Raw genomic sequence first — 18,724 nt, forward strand, 5'->3', positions numbered from 1 at the left:
TTCACATGTCCACAAACTTAAAAAGTATAAACTATGATGCCAGGGACAGAATACCGAGTGGTTGTTTTAAAATGACATGTTGCAGAAACATCATCTTTATTTTATTCATTATGCTTGATAAACTATCAGCGTCCCTTGGCTGAATGGAGAGCTCAAAGTTAAGCTCAACTGAGCGTATTTTAGCTTTTTAGTGGGAGAAATAACTTTGGTCCCTGCAGACAAGTCAGCACTTTTCTCTTTGACTCACCTCCAGCCTCACTCAGGGGCCGGAGTGTTTTTGTGTGGGTGTGTAGTGTTAAACTGTAAATATTCATAAACACCCATTCAACAAAAGCCCACGGGTCAGACCCTGGTCCTAAGGCTGATTCTGCGTGTGTGTGTGTGTGTGTGTGTGTGTGTGAGAGAGAGAGAGACAGAGAGAGAGAGAGTGTGTGAGATCAGTAGAGGGGTCTGGGTATGAGGGGCAGTGGTGGGCATCTACTAATTTACATATCTCCCACGGTGCTTTGGGGCGAGAGCTGAGGGATGATGGCCTCCATATGCATGAGGCAGCCGTGTGTGTGTGTGTGTGTGTGTGCACGTGTTAGAGATGGAGTGTTTTTCCCCGCAGCTGCCCACACACACAGACGCTGTAGATGGTGTGATAGGCTGCACATGTCATATTCATAGCATATGCCACAGTGACCTCCATAGTGCTACAGGCCTCCCTAAAACGCTAGTCAGGAGTCATGAGGCAAAATATGGAGAAATATGGAATTTCAAATGATGGAGAACACACTCGGAGACAAACGCACAACAGGCTAATTGACTCACCTTCTGAAGCCCAGGATGAGGCTGCCGCGGAAAATAATAAGGTCCAACGAGGGGAAGGACGAATCTGACACTGGAAAAAAAGAGAGAAGACGTTCGGACAAGTGATGCAAAGGAAGGGAAGACAGAAAAGGAAGGAACGACTTAATGTAAATTGATTGCTGTGATTATATGTGGAATATAATGTTGCTGTTAAACAAAAACATTTAACTTGTGTTTAGCAGTTTTTCAGCAACATCCTGCCTCAAACTCACTAAGTTACTTCACTCAATTCTGGGAGCTTCACTTAATAACTTCATGCTCCTAATCCAGATATTCTATAAATATTTTTTTTTTAATATTCAATCATTTAGACTATAAACTGTGAGAAAAAGTGAAGAATTCCCATCTAAAGTTCCCAGTGATCATATCTTTTAATAGATTCATGTGTGTAAATAAAAGTTCAAATTAGATAAGTATTCAATTAACAATGATATAATAAGATAAAAGGATATACGTTTTGCTGTTTTCCCTTGATAAACCTTTTGTAGGAAACTTTTTGGGGGTGCAAATGTGTTTATGGCAATATTAGAGAGTGAGAAGAAATATATGAAATGTTGAAAAACACTGAAAAAAAAACTTTCTTCATGTGACGGGGGGAAAAAAATCCATCGGACACACACTCTGAAATACATAAAAAAGGATGCAGAGCGATTTGTGTGAAAACGAGTGGTGGATGTTTGAGACTAAAAGAAGATGAAAGACAGAAACAGGAAGAATCATCCATTATTTAACAGCCTCCTCTATCCCGTCCCTCTGCCGGTTGAGGCGCCTCTCGTTCTTGCTCTTTACATATTCACACAGACTAATTTCTTAAAAGGCCTGATGAGCACAGAGGAGTAAGTAGGCAAACGCATGAGAGTGTGTGTGTATGTGTGTGTTAACGCTGGGCCAATTAGCCCGCAGGCGAAGCAGCAATTTTTATGATGACGGGTGCTTAAGATGCAGTGGAGCTTCTTCTTTGGAATGTGTGTGTGTGTGTGTGTGTGTGTGTGAGGATATGCAGGCTTACGTCGGGTGTAGAGTTCGGCCAGGTTGCCGACAGCCACCGAGCGAATCTCTGAAGACAAGAAGCCCTCCGACTCCGGAGAGACGCCTGCATCCTGAGCAGAGAAAAATCACCTTTATGTCAGCAAAAACTTTTTAATGCACACTGGCAACACACACACACACACACACACACACAGACAGACTTCAGCGTTACCGTGAGGGCCTTGCGAGCTGCCTCCATGCTGGGGAAGACAGGGAGGATGTAGTTGGATAAAGTCTCGACATCAGGTGTCACCCCGAGCTCCTGCATGCCCCTCACCACCTCCACCACACCTACAACACACACACACACACACACACACACACACACACACACACACACACACACACACACACACACACACAGAGAAAAGTAATTAACATCAACTTGTGTTTGTGTGGTGACAGAGATAAAATAATATTTGTGATAATGTCATTTGCATCAACAGCCAAAAAAAACAAAATATGAGATTGGAGCTGCGACTAACAATCACTTTTGTTATTGATTCATTTGGCCATTTTTTGGTCCAATTATTGATGACAAATTTCTTGTCATGAGTTCCCAGAATCCAGGAGAAAAGCTGCAAATCCTCACACTAGAGAAAATGGGATGATTATTATTTTTTGCTTGATAGATAACAAGAAACTATTCAATCATCAAAATTGTTGATCTGTTTTTTCGTCAGTTGACTAATCAAACAATCAACTAATTGATACAGCGCTATATTTCATGTAGTCTGTGTGTCCTCGAGATAAGAAAAGTTGGAAATTAGATAAATTTGTGTTTCTATAGTGACGGAAATCTGGATAATTAGTCAGAACAAAAGTAAAGACACACAAGTATGAAAATATTTTAATTTATGTGCAGTTTTTTTTTTTTTTTTGCAAAAGTTTAGGAAACCGGCCTGGGCAAACATTTTTGTTTTTGTTTAATATAAATCACTTGCTGCACTTTTACAGACACACACACACACTTTCCTCCACTCACTCTCATGTACAAGCCTGGAGCTGTGTAAGCACTGTTAAAATATGGGTCTAAGAAATGAGCTGGCGCATACTTTCTCTCACCCCTGCAGTTAAATCGCAGGGCACACACACACACACACACACACACACGCACAGTGTATCAACAAAATGCTAATGGATGACACCCGTTCTACCTTGGACTGGTGGATACGTGTACATAAACACGCACTCAGCCTGGAGTGGACTCTCGCCACCATCGCCCTGCTCTCCAGCAGCGCCACGAGGTCCTGCCCCAGGGAAGGAGGCCAAAACAGCCGCATGCATATGGAACAGCCACTCACACACACACTCTCAATATGCCCGCAAGTGTCTGTGTGTTTTGTGAGTGTGTGTGTGTGTGTGCACACATATGGAGGAGGCACTGCAGCACTTTGCATATGCCTGAGAGCGTGCCTGCGAAGGACACGGGCCTAAATGAGCGCATGTCCGGGTGCATGTGTGTGTGTGTTCATTCTTAGTGTGTGTTGCTATGTGGTTTTATGACAGAAATATCAATGCATCTATATGCTATATATGACTGCATCCAGTGTACCAATACACCTTGTTCCCATGCGGACTTCAGCAAACTACCCTAAAGTGCTTCTTTGAGTTGACACACCTCGAGATTGTATGTGTGTATTTACTCTCCACTCAGGCTTTATAAAACACACACACACACACACAGCTCTGTGTTTCTGCATCCTCCTGGGACGTATGTGTTCACCTGGCAGTCTCTCTCTTTAGCTGAATAAAAGATGAGTACCGGGCTTTTATACCCCATTAAAACCTGCGGCTGGGGCTGCATTATCCCAGGTAGGGGCTACCTGAACCACTCCATCCATCCAGCCTTCCCCCTCTGTCCATATCACTCATTCATCTGCCCCTCTCACTATCCATCTACCCTGCTTTCAAGAAAAAGTAAATAGGCGATCTTCTTCTTTCTTCTCAATGGAGGATCCATCCGTTCTGCGGTCTGCCCGTCCATTCTTACCCCCCTAATCGCTTTCATCTAGCCTTTTTTTATGAAAGAAGAGGAGGAGAACCTGCTTTCCTCCTGAATAATCCATAATCAATTTCACGGTGAGCCAGACAGACAGAAAACAAGTGAATGGAGAGCCGGAGGTATAAATGCATACGCCGGACCTTCTCTCTCTCGCACTTTCTGGCTTCCGCATGTGAGCTTTCATGATCATCAGCACTTTTCGGTTGTCTAACAAGCATTTTTTTGTGTGTGTTTTTTTTTTGCAAGTCAAGTCTGTGACCGAGAGCTTTTAACCCTTTGAACAACATGATGCTTTTTTGCTTGGTTTTCGCTCCTTTTATGTACAGCTTACAGCAAATCACTACATGTGTTAGCTAAGCAGGCCATGTATGATATTTTCACAATAGCTTAGGCTACTCGGTTTGCCTGTAAGTGGTACTTTACATGTTCTACAGCTAGTTTTACGAAATTTAAAATTATTTAACACATCGCAAATACCTGTATATGAAAAAACAGAGGCGATATATTGATGAGACATTCTGAACCCTGAAGAAAAGGTCTATAAATGATGGTTATGAGGCAAGATCTGCAGTTATATGATTTCTAGGCAGATTTATGAATGTTTATCCTCGATGACCATCACTGGAAGGGTAAGTTGCACCAGTTCCTGCTGTACATGTATGGTCTTGATCGAATCAGTTATGACGATTAGGAAGAAGTGTGATTTTTGGTGAAAATGTACCACAGCTTCTTTTAATGACTGCTAAGTAACTCCTTATATCCATTCTGCAAAAAACTATCTGTAAATTAAGCATATGAATTAATTGAACAAACTAAATCTAAGGTGCACTGACAGTCAGCTCATCTCTCAAAACCTAAAAAGTGGAGAACTTGTCCAAAAAGAGCCATGAATAAATAAGAAAAACATTGAGGACTATAATAAAATACAAAATGATATGTGATATTATGTGGTTTTCCTTCTAGGTTTTCTATCTTTCCGCTCAATAATCAACCCTCTCTGCTTTCATCCCTTGTCTGAACAACTTAAATAAATATTCGGCACAGAGGAGAACTGAGAAGAGTAGAAGCCTCTCCAGGTTGGTCAGCATAAAGGCTGACATAAATCCAGGCAAGAAGTATCAAAGTAGTGAGTTAAGCATGGCAGTGGTCACAAGATATCATCATCAGATTCATGTCTGCAGGTTAGCTGTCACAGACGAGAAGTGAGGACGGAGGAAAGAGAGGAAAAGAGGAGTGGAGTGAACCGGTCGCTGTCATCTCCTCCCGTCCTTGGACACGAGTACCTGTCACTTCCCCTTTTCTTTCTCCTCCAACACCATCTGTCTCTCCATCTCTATCTGTGTCCATGACTCTCTAAAGGTAGACTTTGTTTGCTGCGAGGCAGAGACGGGTGTTCTGATTGAAAGCAAAGGGAGCACAAACACATTTCAATTTAATGAGGCAAGAAAAGCTGCAATTTCACCCTCGTTCGCTCCAGTTTCCCCCCCCTTTTTTTTTTTTTTTTTAATCGAGGTGATGCTTGGCTCTCGTCCCACCGATCGACTCAGCTGATACTAGAATAGAGTTCATAGAGGACTGTGTTACAGATCGCTGCAGCGGTGCTTCTTTAATGCAGCCCACTCTGTTTGACAGGTAAAACTGCATTAAAGAAAGAGTGAAAGGGTAGAAAGAGGTCACATAAATAGAGTCAGGTGTGGGAGGGCAGTCAGGAAGGAAAGCAGACCGGACAAGGGAGCCTTTACAGCTCTCATCACCCAAAAACACACAAGACCAGAAACATTCCCTTCCTCTGAAGTCTCCCCTCCCTCTCCTGTCTCTTGCTCCACCGTGTCACAAGTAATAAGAGTGCGCTGCGTCGCGAGGACTGACAAGCGGTGACTAGCTGGCGGCAGGTGGGAAGTACGGCCTGGCATATGCTTCCGCTAAACCCGCCAAATCCACACCTCATCAAAATGCAAAGGGATTTTTTTTTTCTCCCCCTCCTCCCTCCCTCCCCTAGTTGCTCCCCTCCAATACCACGGCTCCGGCCTCTCTGCCCGCTAGTGACACCTGTGGACAAAAAGTGACACGGCGCTTAATATTTCATGGGCGGTGCACAGTGGGGCGCGTAATCCAAAGTGAATTCCCTCAGAGCGCTTGCATTTACATGAAATCAAGTCACTCCGCATCAGTCACATCACCTGCACTGCCCCCCCCAAAAGGCCCCCCCCACCCTTCACAAATGCAGACGCACACACACACACCTCCTGCAGCCAATGAGTGTGTGAGAGAGCAGGAGGGAGAGAGAGAGAGAGAGAGAGAGGGGGGGGAAAAAAAAAAAGAGAGAGGCTGAATCATTCATGAGGGTTAAGGCTAACACCAGCGGAAACGAGCAAGTGTGTGAGCAAAAGAGAAGTTTCTCCACTTTCCTTCCCTCTGTTCGTCCTTCTTTCCGCACCGTGATAACTAAATGGATGCCGTCTGATGTGTTCGTGTGGCTTTGGGAATGTGTGCGTCTACGTGTGTGTGTGTGTGGTTGTGCATGTTTAAACCCATGTCTAGTCATCTTTCCTCTTCGTAATGCCAAGCCAGGCGCAGAGGCATCTCACCGTTCAAAATGAGAATCTGTCTCGACCGCATGGTGAAGCCAATCTGCAACCGTCGCCACACTGGTCTAACCAGTTTCTCCTTGCTGCCAGCTCAAATGCTGTCAATTAGCTGACAGGGGAAAAAATACATCATTTATTAATCGCTCTAAAAAACCCCAAAGAGAGAGCCAGAACTCAGCATAAATAAAGCACTTAAAAGCCGCATTTGGAGAGAAAAAAAAACAAAAACGCGTTTGACAGGGTACATTAGCTAATGAGTTGTGAATTCTGACAAGTCTCTAAATGCCGGCTATCTGTCACTGAGACGATCCACCCCCCCCCCCATCCTCCGAGCTCATCGTTGACAAAAACAAGGGAAAGAAAATAACAATTTCCTTCAGCAGAGACAGCAAACTGGGAACAAAATGATTCCCCAAAACTGCACCTGCTGAGCCATTAAACTGTCTTAATTGGCAGATAGAGAAGAGGAACTTTAAGACATCAATACCGAGTGTCCAATGAAAGTAAAGAGCTCCGCGGTAATGAATGCAGATTCAACACAGGAGGAGCTGTTAATTCCCTGACCTGTACATAAATTGGTCATTATCAAAAAGCTACAACTAAATGATTTGTAAATGCTCTGAAGTTGTGTCGTGTGTTCTGACGTCTCTCACATCCTTGAACAAAATGAATCTCCTTCTGCATGAGAAATGTTTAACTTTGTCTTACATTATCACCAATGCTCCCTGTTATTTTGCCTAGTGATATTACCTATTCTTTAAAGAAACAAAATTAAATTTCTTCTTATACTGGTTCAGTTTGTGTGTAACTGAATTCTGTTTTTATATTCTTTAAAGGACTAAAATTAAAAATATGCCTCCTATTAACAGCTAGACAGGCAGAGATACTGAGGTTTATCAAGTGTGGTGTAAAGTAAAAGGTTGCTACACAGCCCGTTTAGGGAAGCAGGGTTTAAGACAGACCGCTAGTGGAAAAGGAGTATAGGACTGAGAAACAGGTTTGATTCTATACAGGATTTGAGGGAAGCCAATGGAGCAAAAATGACCTCTGATCTTTCTGCCTCAGGCCTTAATGTGCATCCATGTATGAGCTCATCTATGTGCAAGGGAGGTGCTTCAGGCTACTGAGCCCCCCCCCCAGTGACCCCAACAAGAAGTTTAGGTTCACCCTGCCATTGATTGATCACTCAGAAAATATTCTGAAGACACGCAAACAGGAGGCTTTAAAAAGTGAGAAGCTTTTGAAGATCAGGAGGAGGAATAAAAAAATATGACATTCATGTCTGAGTGCACTTTCTCAAAGTCAGTGTCTTTTTGGTGCAGAGCTCATCTGTCGAGAGTGGCTGACATGGGTAGTCTTCTAAACTTTGCAATCTATTCCTAGAGCTCTCCAGAGAGATCCGTGTGTGTGTGTGTTTGCGAGCAGGTGCGTATGTATGTGTCTGTTTCAACTCTTCTCGTTCTAACTCTCTCACGCAGGGATCAGACCTCTTTGCCCTTGACTGCCCCAGCCCAGTGAAATCTGTCCCAGTTGGACCACTCTGCTGGGCATTAATATTTGAGGGAAACACTCCTTTAAAAGCTCTTTCTGGTACAGAGGAACTGAGGAAGTCATAATCCCCTCTACGCCACAAAAATAACACACATGCTCATAAACTGCTAATATCATGCTCACCAAAAAAAAACCCTGCTCCGTTTCAGATGGGATGTACAAACAGCTGGCAAGTTTCCTTTCCTCTCGGGGCTTCGTAGCACCCATTAGGTTCTCACATGCAGTACGTATGAGATAGTTCACATGAAACTGGAGAGGATCCAACTACAACCTACTCACGACAACTCACTATGTTCAATTTCAAGATCTACTGGTTTGACTTACTTCTAGGACTAATATTTATAGTACAAGATAGAATTATATATAAAGTAATTCATTCAAAAGCAGAAGAGTAAATAATAGTTTTCAATGAAAAATCTACAGTATACTGTATATATGGCAAAGAAGGACTTTTATCCAAAACAGGTAAATCTTCTATGAACTAAAGCGGATTTAAAGCTGCTAACATCTGAACTATTCCCAGCTATTCTGTGTTCGTGCATGTGTGGGTGGGTGTGTGTGTGTGTGTGTGTGTGTGTGTGTGTGTGTGTGTGTGTGTGTGTGTGTGTACCAGCTGTGTTGTTGTCCTTCACATGCTGAGTGAGGAGGGGCCAGAAGTAGTGTGGCCTTATGGGTAAGTCCTGCTCCTTCAACTTCTTCATCAGCTCTAAAGACACTCCTGCAAAACAAAACAAAAAAAAAAGTCATTAATTCACATCAATTACTTTTCCCCATAACTACAGTGATTCTGTCTACATGTTGTATTCACAATATACACAGAACCACATAGAGACAGTGAATGAATGGGGACACGTGTGTGCAAGTGGATGTAAAAGTATAAGTGCAAGTATATTGTAGTATGTGCTGTACCAGTCTTCTTGGCCTCCAGAGCACAGTACAGAGTGAACTTGAGCGGCGCGCTGTGCAGATTTGACTCCTGGAGCTCTTTGCAGTAGCCGCCGATCTTCTCCAGTGACTGTAGTGCACACACACACACACACACACAGACATCAGTAATCACATTTACACACTGAAATTAATCCTCAGCAAACACTGCACAAGTGTTACAATGATTGATGCTATCAAACAATCAACTGCAGACAAGTATCAATTCATAAAAATACTGTAGGAGTGAGTGTTTGTGTATTGAAAGTTGACTGATCCTGTAGATAGTAGACTAGATTAGGGAAATAATGGGTGAATTTGTTTTTCCGTGTACCGTGTCCATGGTGATACAGTGTCTGAGGAAGAAACTGCCCAGGTTGGGGGTGTCGGAGTTGAAACCGTCGGTCTGCAGTGTGGGAAAAGTCTTCAGGATGTGGAAAGCCGTGTCCTCCAGGCCCTGGGTGATGAGGCTCAGACACAGGTTCATAGCATCTACAAAGAAGAACAAATACTGATTATGCTGAGCTTCATACAGTAACAATGTCAAGAAGATTATTACATATACAGCTGAGTAGTTAGCAGTTTAACGTATTAGCCATCTAGTTCTTGAGCCTTTCTCTCTTTTATGGACAGTTCATTTTAACAATCATTACCTGTTGTATTATGCTATCACAACTTTAACTACATTTTATTTAGCTACTGCTCAGTCAGAGTCAGACTTAATTTGCACACACAATGACTAAGCAGAGTGTCCCAGGCTTTTTGACTGATATTACTTTAGCTGTTGAAGACTACAGCGCTGTGGCAAACCATGAGGAGTGTGTGCCATATGTGTACCTGGGATGTAACCCCTCTCGTGCCTCAAGCGCTCCACCATCTCTGGGACATGCTGCTGGTGTCCGGCCTTAGCCAGAGTGAAGATAACCTGCATGACGTCCTTGTCCATCAGACTGCAGTCTGCGCTCTCTGCTGCCTCCAGAGTCTGTCACAGAGGAGAGGAGGAGATAGAGAGAAGGAGAGGGAGAAAGTGAATGAGACACAGAGATGGAGCGGCAGGGTGGAAGGAGGGATAAGGAAAGAGACAAAGGATAGTATGGAATAAAAAGGAAGTAAAGGGTGAGTGAGTGAAGGCGCACACACACACAAACACAAACACCCACACCAAATAAGAAGATGCAGTTGCAGCAAATCTCAGGTCATCAGGCAGTTTGTTCCATAGTGAACCATAGTGACTAAATGCACTTTGATTTAATTAAAGTACAGTCAAGAGACACATGCTTGAAGATCTGAACAATCTGATTGGTCCATAGCCAGTGAGCAGGTCAGAAATATATTTAGAAGCCAAACTATTTAGGGCCTTGAAACAAGCAGTAATGCTTTGAAATCAATTCTATACTGTACTGGGAGCCAGTGAGGTGCTTTCATTACAGGAGTAATGTTATAATTTCGTAGTCCCAGTTAGCACTCTGGCTGCAGCATTGTGAATGAGCTGGAGCCTTCCTATTGTCTTCTTAGAAAGTCCTGCAAAAAGGGCATTACAGTAATCTAATCTACTGGAGATGAATGCATGGACCAATTTTTCAGAGTCGGACTGGGACAGGAAGCTCCTAAGTTTGGAAATGTTTTTTTTTTCTTTTTTTTTTATAAATGGTAGAAAGTGGACTTCGTAATAGTGGTGATGTGATGCTGGAAGTTAAGATTGGCATCAATAATAACAGCCAGGTTTCTGACATGTTCACTGTGCCTTAGAAAAAACGATGATAACATGGATACGATCTCCTGCCTTTGTACTTTTGAGTGTACTATCAGAATTTCATTTTTTTCTTTGTTAAGCTGTAGAAAGTTTTGAGACATTCAGCGGTTGATGTCATCAATGCATCTGACAAGCTCATTTACAGGACTGAGGTTGTCTGAGGAAAGTGAGACGTACAGCTGCGTATCATCAGCATATGAACGGTAGGATATATTGTGCTTCTGTATGACGGTACCAAGAGAGAGCATGTATAGACTGAATAGCAGTGGACCAAGAACAGACACTTCAGGCCTCTACAACCACCTGGATAAACACACGCACCTTTTTCAGACTATCCAGGTCTCCCTTCTCGGCGTAGACGTTAAGCAGTGATACATAAGTGTCAGGACCCGGTTCAATTCCTGCTCCCCGCATCACAGTCAGGATGTTCTTAGCACTCTCGATGTCGCTGCATGGTGACACATGACAGCAAAAACAAATTACTCCAACAGTAATTGAAACATTTAATATGTGTAATCAAACACAGTAAGTTGAATACACAAAAAGTAGCAGCTCTCACCCTGCACGAGCATGGCCTGTTACCAGGGAGTTGAAAACAGCTTCAGTGATGGGTAGGTCTCTGCTCTTCATGAAACCCAATATGGTGCTGGAAAAGGAGAAAAGAATTATAAAAACAGGCAAAGCAGGAAAAGTAAAGGCATAATATATATCTAATTAAAAAACTACCAGTGGGTACTGGAGATATAACCATCAGTGGTGGAAAAATCAAACCAAGCAATATATCTTAACACTTTACAAGTTTATCGCTCAACTAGAAGTCAGCTTTTGATTATAATGCTGTTTTTCCAATCGTGACGTATAAGATGTTGGAGCTTCCCACCAGAACATGAACATTACTGGCTGGTAAATATGCAGAACACAAAGTTTGCTCACCTGGCTCCCTCGATATCTCCATTTTGGCAGTAGGCTGCTATGAGTCTCTGGTAGGTAACCTGTGCACACACAAAAAAATTTTTTTTAATTTTTTTAAAAATACTGAAAAAAAATACTGTACCCAAGCAAAGCCTGAATTCAGCAAACATAAACGCAGCATTGGAACAACAGAGAAACAAAAGTGTTGCTCTGTTCCAAGTGTGGCAGGTGAGGTGCTATTTTTTTAAGGATGTGAGGAATTCATAAGAATAGTAATCTTGAAAAAAAAAAGCCCTTTAGTGAAGTTAAAGACACCAAAAATTTTTTTTTAAAAGTCCTTATTGTATTGGCTACAACAAAGCAATTACAATAGAATATGCAGAACATATGGTCGGTGCCCTTATTGTACCCTGCACTGCCGTACTCACTCTGTTGGGCTGAACGTTAGCTGCTTCCATCTTGGCCAGGAAGTCAGTGGGAGAGAACTTGAACTCATTCTGCAGGTAAACTTTCAGCAAGGCGTTGTAGTGACTGACATCATACTGTGCACCTGAGGAGGACAATGTGCAATGTTATGAATTAAATGTTGTAGAAAGCCTGCTGTAGTTTTCGTTAACCATATATTATAACATAAGATAAAATACACATTTATAATGCTGTTTGTCCAGTCACTTTTAGCTTTAGCAGTCTAATAATATAAAATATAAATTTGAAACAATGGTTAGATACTGTGTGTCTTTCTCCAGATCTGTTAAGCAGCAGCTACCAGTGAGTGAGTATGTTGGGTAATGTGATGGTTATGTTGTTGTCATTGATGTGTTCTCTTACCCAGTTCCTGCAGTTTCTCCCAGACACGGTGAGCCAGCTCAGTGCGCTCCTCCAGGGGCACCTCGGGCAGCAGTGACCCACAGCTACGCAGCAGCAGCAAGGCCTGGTTACCACTGGGATAACCTGCAAACATACATGCAGAGGGAGAAAGAAAGAAAAGCAAAAGCAAGTAATCAGTTATTCAAACAACAAGAAACACAGAGCACACTCGTGTTCATGAGAGGAGTCGACTGTCTGCCTTTGTCACACTAGACTGGGTGATGACTTTAAGGATCGCAATGCAATGGCACTACAATAATATCTTCATGGGAATTTTTTCTACCCTTAACATATCTAAAAATGTAATATAATTACCTGGGACTTGAGGGTCTGATGCATGTGTGTTATCATATAAAAATATTATTTGCAAATAAGAAATTCCACATGAGAATAAACCAGGAGAAGATAAGAAAACCATTTAACCTAATTGAAATGTTCTAGATAATACAGCACCAGTCAAAAGTGTGAGAAGGTGTGTCCACGCTTTTGACTGGTGCTGTATTATCTAGAACATTTCAATTAGGTTAAATGGTTTTCTTAGCTGTACATCACTAATTACCTTCTTGGGGATAATCAGCACAGTTTATACAAGACTAAGCTCATCGTTTGCTGCTGATGGACATTACCACTTGAGTGTGAAGCTGCAGCCAACTTTTCCTCACCCATAACTCAGAACCATTGCCAACTTTTTCTGATTTTTTTTGTCTGTCACCCTTATATCTGTCTCTCTGATCTGCTTTCTTACCTGTCCTGCAGATATCATGGAAGACGCGGAGCAGCAGTGTCTTGGTGATGCGACCGGTTCTCCTCACAGAGCTGTCCAGCTTGGTCAGGGCCCAGTCAAACTGCTGCGCCTGCTTGGACCGCACCGCAACGCTGGCCTCATCCTTCTGCTCTGTGGCGACGGCATAGTTGCGTACACATCCCACGGCGTACGGCCACACACGACTGTGCAGGATTAGATAGTGACAGTAGAGGAGTGGGGGACACAAGATGGATGGATGGAGCGACAGAGAGGATGGTAATTCAGAAAGGCAGAGAAGGGAGGAAAGGACAGACAGAATAAAAACCATCAGTCACAAATTGTGTGGGTGCACGTCAAAAACATATTTCAAATCTTACAAGTGTGGACAATGGATTCTGTACCCACGTATGACTTGTTGTTGAGAGAAACGGCAAACACATTACATCTGGAGAGATTTTATAATGAAGATGAGGAGGTGCGTTCGATAAGATTTGGAACCTACTACTGAATTTTTTTCAGGAGGACTAATTAGTTTGTATATTCCTATAAACATTTTTGTACTCTTTAAAGAAAAACTGCTTTGTATTTCATTCAATGTATGACTGTGGTCATCATGGATGTGCTGTATTTGTTTTATGTGTGTTTGTTTCTTCGTATTCCCTCTATGCTCCCCTAAAAAATAAACATATATATATTTATTTTTTAAAAAGCATTTTTCCACAGCTCTCCTGAGTTGCACAGGGTGTGTTGAATGAGTGCAAAACAAAACATACTTCAACAAATCAGCATCACAGATCTCTGAGTGCTTCACCAGCTCTAAGGCGGTTTGTAGTTTTATCAGTAGCTATGACCTTGAGTTCAAAAGCCCCAATAGAGCAAACCGAAGCTGCCATTCATCTTTGACATCAGCTGCGGCCAATGTTTCTCTGGTATTTCATGATAAAATGTTAAATCTGACCATAACTAAACTGAATTAGCCACAGAATGACAATGTGCTGTGGATGGCTGGTCTGCAAGGATGGGCCTTAAACAAAGCTGACATGTAAATTACCCTAATACAAAAGTAGGCACATACACACTGGAGAAAAGCTGCTGTTAACTGCTACAATGTCATTACAAATTCCTTTTATGAGTTGAATTATGAAACATGGCTGGTTAGCTTGTTACACAAGTTGTAATCATCACCTTATGTAAAGCAGAGGCCATGTTTACTCCACATTTCAGGCCTGATAGGGACATTTTAAGCAACTTAATCTAACATAAGACAACTCGTTACATCAAACAGTCCAGGTCATGCTGGTGTAGTTAAATCCATGTGTGTCTCTGGCTGTCATTGAGCTCAGCTACAGAGGCTAACAAGCTGCTTTATACCTGCACACATTTCCTGAGGCAGGACGGGAACAAGCTCCGGTCCTCCTGCCGCCGAGAGCTCCGCTGTACAGCCGGCCGAGCGGCGGTCCATTTCTTTTGGTCGCTGTGAGCTGAAGCAAGCCCGAAGGCGAAAACTTAAGTAACCGGGCTGATCTCAAGAGCGCAGACATGTTTCTGTCGCAGGCATGGAAAGAAGGACATCCGCACCACGTGACAGGTCAAAGAAAATATCGCGAGAGCTCTGACTGGACTCAGTGTGTCTTTTTTTTTTTTACGCTATTGTGTCACCGCCAAATCATTTCCATAATAAACATAATTTTAAACTTTCTGTTAAAGATGTTATAATATATTATGAATGTGAAGACCTTAAAGTTGATTTTATCGTTAAAATCCGTCTATTGCATGACGTTGCCCTCAGGCAACAAACCACCTTTTTTGGACTTCACACCGCTCCTATAAATAAAATTATATAAAAATATAATATCACAAGACATGTCTGTGTCCAATGAAATGTGGGGCTGAAGTGAGTTTGACCTTTTGTCTTGGGGAGGTGGGGGGTGGAGCAGTCCTTTCAAGGAGGAAAGCCACATGTGACACAGTGCCAGCAGCTGGTATGATAAATATCATTTTTTTAACATGTTTAGATTGAAATAACTTTATACTACTTTATGAGGAAGTATATTTGATTGTTTATTGATTGTTAATTGATTATAATTTCAATTCACAATGTTTACAATTTGGAATGTGATGAAATGAAATGTCTTATGATAAATAAAAAACCTTTCACCAATGTTACAGTATTACTGTATTTCATATATTTTGACAGGTACATGATCATTTTGATACATCCTATAAATAAAGCAAATCTTGTCATGTATGTGTGGAGATGAAAAGAATATACATGCTTGTATTAAACATTCATTTGAAGCAGTAGCCAGGAGATGCAACTGAAAGCTTGTCAGTGGACCTTGAGTTAGTTTTTTTTTTTGTCAAATTATTATAATTTTATTTTGTGTAAATTGTTATGCAAAAACACACATAGCCAAATGAAAAATTGTCATTGTCTCATTTTATTCAGCTTACAGCTTTATTCAGCTTTTCATTCTTATTTATATCTTGAAAGTTTATGATCAGGCCACCAACTTTAAAAGAAATTGAAACTTAAGCAAACAATCCACTGCAAAATGATGGCTTGGAATATTTATGAATTTATATCTTGTTTACTTTTTTTACTTATCAAAGTCTAAACCTTTAATTCCAATATGTAACGCCAGAAATCATTAAATAAGAAAAAAAAATCAATGCTCATATTTTTATGACAAGTAATAATAATAATAATACACTTTATTTGTATACCAGAACACAATGCAATTAATTTCACAGTGAGAAAATATAATTTTGGTTTTCATACATTTTCATCATTGTGAACTTTTACAAACATCAATATATTTAATAAAGATTAGCTCAACTCTTCAATCATCTTACTATTCCCTTTCCTCTTCCCTTTCTTAAAGCTCTCCTCAACTACAGTCTTTGCTTTCTCCATACTGTTCCTTTCACTCTCCCTTTTACTGTGCTCGTTCCACAACTCGATAGCCAGCACACGAGTCCGCTGCGCATTGTCCAACACCCAGGCTTGAAAGAATTCACACTTCTTGCTTGCCAGGAAGTACTTCTGCCTCTTTGCCCCTTCCTCTCCCTCTTTGGACAGGGCGGCTCTGGCCTGGGAGAGCACTGAGCGGAGCTGACTCAAGGCTGCCAGACAGTATCCTGTAACATCCTTTCTGTCTCTGCCGGTCATGATGTGAGCCACGGCTTCCACCGCCCTGGCTGGGGCACAGGAGTCATCCTTGTCGAGGTAACCTCCTCCTAAAATTTGAGTTTCTCCGCAGTCTAAGGCCTCTTGGACAGAGTTGAAAACCCTGCCTGAGTCCAGCGCCTCAGACAAAGCAAGAATCATGTCACAGACCTCAAAAATCAGTGAATCAGTGTCTCCGTTAAACAGACACAAGGTGAAAGTGTAGCCAAAAAGTGCGTTAACCAAACCGTAGCAAACCAAAGGAGATGGATTTGCACTTAAGGAACTTAGTTTGGGAATTTTTGCAGAAATTGGAGGCACACTGGAAAGTGTTGAACTTCCCTCATCTTTGCTTGTTTCCTTTCTGTTTCTACCTTTAATCTTTCCCACTTTTTTCGCAGATTTGCCCCGATTCTGAGCCGCTTCTTGCGATATCTTGCCTTCATCATCAGCCGTAGTTGTTGATTTATCTTTCTCCTGTTTGCTCACCTCCTCCTCAAGCACCTCCACCAACGCTCTCCCTCCCTCCTCATGTTCCTCCCACCACGGCTTCCACAGGGCAACCAGCCGGCCAAGAGCTCCACCCTTCACCAGACCCATAAACGTCTCTTTCTCCTTGCTGTCAAGAAGTCCCCACAGCTCTTCTTCTGAGAGTTTGTCAAGATCCAGCCCCGAGAGCCGGTCAGCCAAGTCTGGCTCTCCTTCTGCACTTTCAGCTTCCACGTCTACGTCTCCTTCCTGTCCTCCTCCGATCTCTTCCAGTTTTCTCAAAATAGCCTCAATCTCCGTCTCATTCTCTTCTCCAGACTGTTGAAGCTCTGCTAATCTGGACAGGAGCTCCACAACCTGCACTCTCTCCTCTACATCTCCTTCTTCCTCTTCTGTGTCATCTTGCACAACACCCACTTCTCTCAACACACTCTCCATTCCCCCGTCTGTCCTTTCTGCCTTTTGTCTGAGTCCAGTGAGAATCTCCTGCATTTTCTTTCTCCCCTCAGCCTCTGTTTTCCCCATATCCTTCAGCTCCTGCAGGACAGACTCTTTGTAAAACTCCTCAGAGCACGCAGAGTGAGCTGGACTCTGGTAGCAAGCCAAGCCACAGTAATGCAGGTTACACCGTGGACAGGTGTAGCAGGACTGTTTACTTTCACACAACATGCAGAGTGCACTCCTCTTGGTGTTTCCCCCTTCATCTGTAGCCTGCTCCTCTCGAGTCTTGGCTGGGCTGAGAAACTCCTCTTGTCCAGAAGCAGCTCCTCTGGCGGGGAGCAGGATCCCGTCCCTGGTGACGGTGTCCGGCTCTGTGTCAGTCCACTCCTCCTTTGGACCGATGTCTGTCAGAAGACTCCTCACAGACGGAGGAAGTCTCCGTCTAATTAATGGATTCATTAGCGGCTGAACTGGAGAGAAACACGACGTTGTAGCAAAGAGAGAGAGATGGTTTAGTGGTCTAAAGGTAACCTAAAAATGAAAGAAATAAAACCTGTTAGCAGAATGTATGTAATCTTTAGTTACATTAATGTCATGAAGTGGATTTGACAAGTTGAGGTGCAAACGTCACGCAAACGTTGCTAACGTTACTACAACCTGATTGTTTTAACATTACGTAGCGTTACACTGACAACATTCAATGTCAATATAACAAACTTTATTTCGTTTTAATATCTTACAGAACAAACTGTAACTTACTTTCAAGCATTTGCACCAGCAACAACGTTTTCACGTTTGTTGTCCCAAATCAAGCCGCCATGTCGCTGTTTGATGACGTATGGTTGACTTAAAGCGGCAGGTTTTTTTTAAAACATTATCAGTGGTGGAGGAAATAATAGCCTAACAACAACAACAACAACAACAACAACAATAATAATAATAATAATGATAATGATAATGATAATGATAATGATAATGATAATGATAATAATAATAATAATAATAATAATAATAATATACTGTAATTTATACTATAAATATTTAAATACATATTCTGTAATGAAACATTCAGCAGAGACCAAATAAGAAAATGCATTTTGTTGACAAAATTATCTAACCTCAAGGTCGATTAAGTAGCTGTTCTTGAGCTTTCAGTCGTATCACATAATCTTCATTAGCAGATGAAGTTTACCCAGTTGTCATGGAAAAGCAACTGTTAAAACTTAAGATTTTTCTGAACATTTTAAGGACTTCTCATCCATGATGACCTACAGTTGAAGAACAAATCAGAGGTGAGGTGTGACTGTTTTGTCACAAACTGTTCTGATTCCAAACTCAAGAATAAAGTATCTTATCTATACAATGAAAACACCAACAAGTAGGTTACAGAATATGTTAT

At 42.0% G+C, this 18,724-nt stretch overlaps 2 protein-coding genes across 2 annotated transcripts in view; both read right to left on the reverse strand.

The window, feature by feature from the left end:
- lrpprc (leucine-rich pentatricopeptide repeat containing) overlaps window positions 1-14,809 on the reverse strand; it is a 63,838-nt gene extending 49,029 nt beyond the window's left edge. Inside the window, exons 1-14 of the mRNA XM_044372831.1 lie at window positions 14,598-14,809; window positions 13,227-13,429; window positions 12,443-12,565; window positions 12,043-12,164; window positions 11,636-11,694; window positions 11,262-11,348; window positions 11,024-11,150; window positions 9,787-9,931; window positions 9,284-9,441; window positions 8,935-9,040; window positions 8,636-8,743; window positions 2,054-2,172; window positions 1,862-1,952; window positions 814-883 (exon numbers count right to left, since the gene is read on the reverse strand). Of these exons, the coding sequence (XP_044228766.1) occupies window positions 814-883; window positions 1,862-1,952; window positions 2,054-2,172; window positions 8,636-8,743; window positions 8,935-9,040; window positions 9,284-9,441; window positions 9,787-9,931; window positions 11,024-11,150; window positions 11,262-11,348; window positions 11,636-11,694; window positions 12,043-12,164; window positions 12,443-12,565; window positions 13,227-13,429; window positions 14,598-14,767 (1,688 nt within the window). The 5' untranslated portion in view covers window positions 14,768-14,809. The remainder of the gene's footprint in view (window positions 1-813; window positions 884-1,861; window positions 1,953-2,053; window positions 2,173-8,635; window positions 8,744-8,934; window positions 9,041-9,283; window positions 9,442-9,786; window positions 9,932-11,023; window positions 11,151-11,261; window positions 11,349-11,635; window positions 11,695-12,042; window positions 12,165-12,442; window positions 12,566-13,226; window positions 13,430-14,597) is intronic.
- Window positions 14,810-15,644: 835 nt separating this feature from the next.
- znhit2 (zinc finger, HIT-type containing 2) lies at window positions 15,645-18,172 on the reverse strand. The gene is made up of 2 exons (XM_044372783.1): window positions 18,085-18,172; window positions 15,645-17,856 (listed from the first exon to the last, which is right to left on the reverse strand). Exon 2 carries the CDS (start codon window positions 17,782-17,784, stop codon window positions 16,057-16,059), a length of 1,728 nt encoding a protein of 575 aa, XP_044228718.1. The 5' UTR covers window positions 17,785-17,856; window positions 18,085-18,172; the 3' UTR covers window positions 15,645-16,056.
- Between the last annotated feature and the right edge of the window lie 552 nt (window positions 18,173-18,724).

The sequence above is a fragment of the Thunnus albacares genome, chromosome 14 (genome assembly GCF_914725855.1).
Source record: "Thunnus albacares chromosome 14, fThuAlb1.1, whole genome shotgun sequence".
Classification (NCBI taxonomy): Eukaryota; Metazoa; Chordata; class Actinopteri; order Scombriformes; family Scombridae; genus Thunnus; species Thunnus albacares.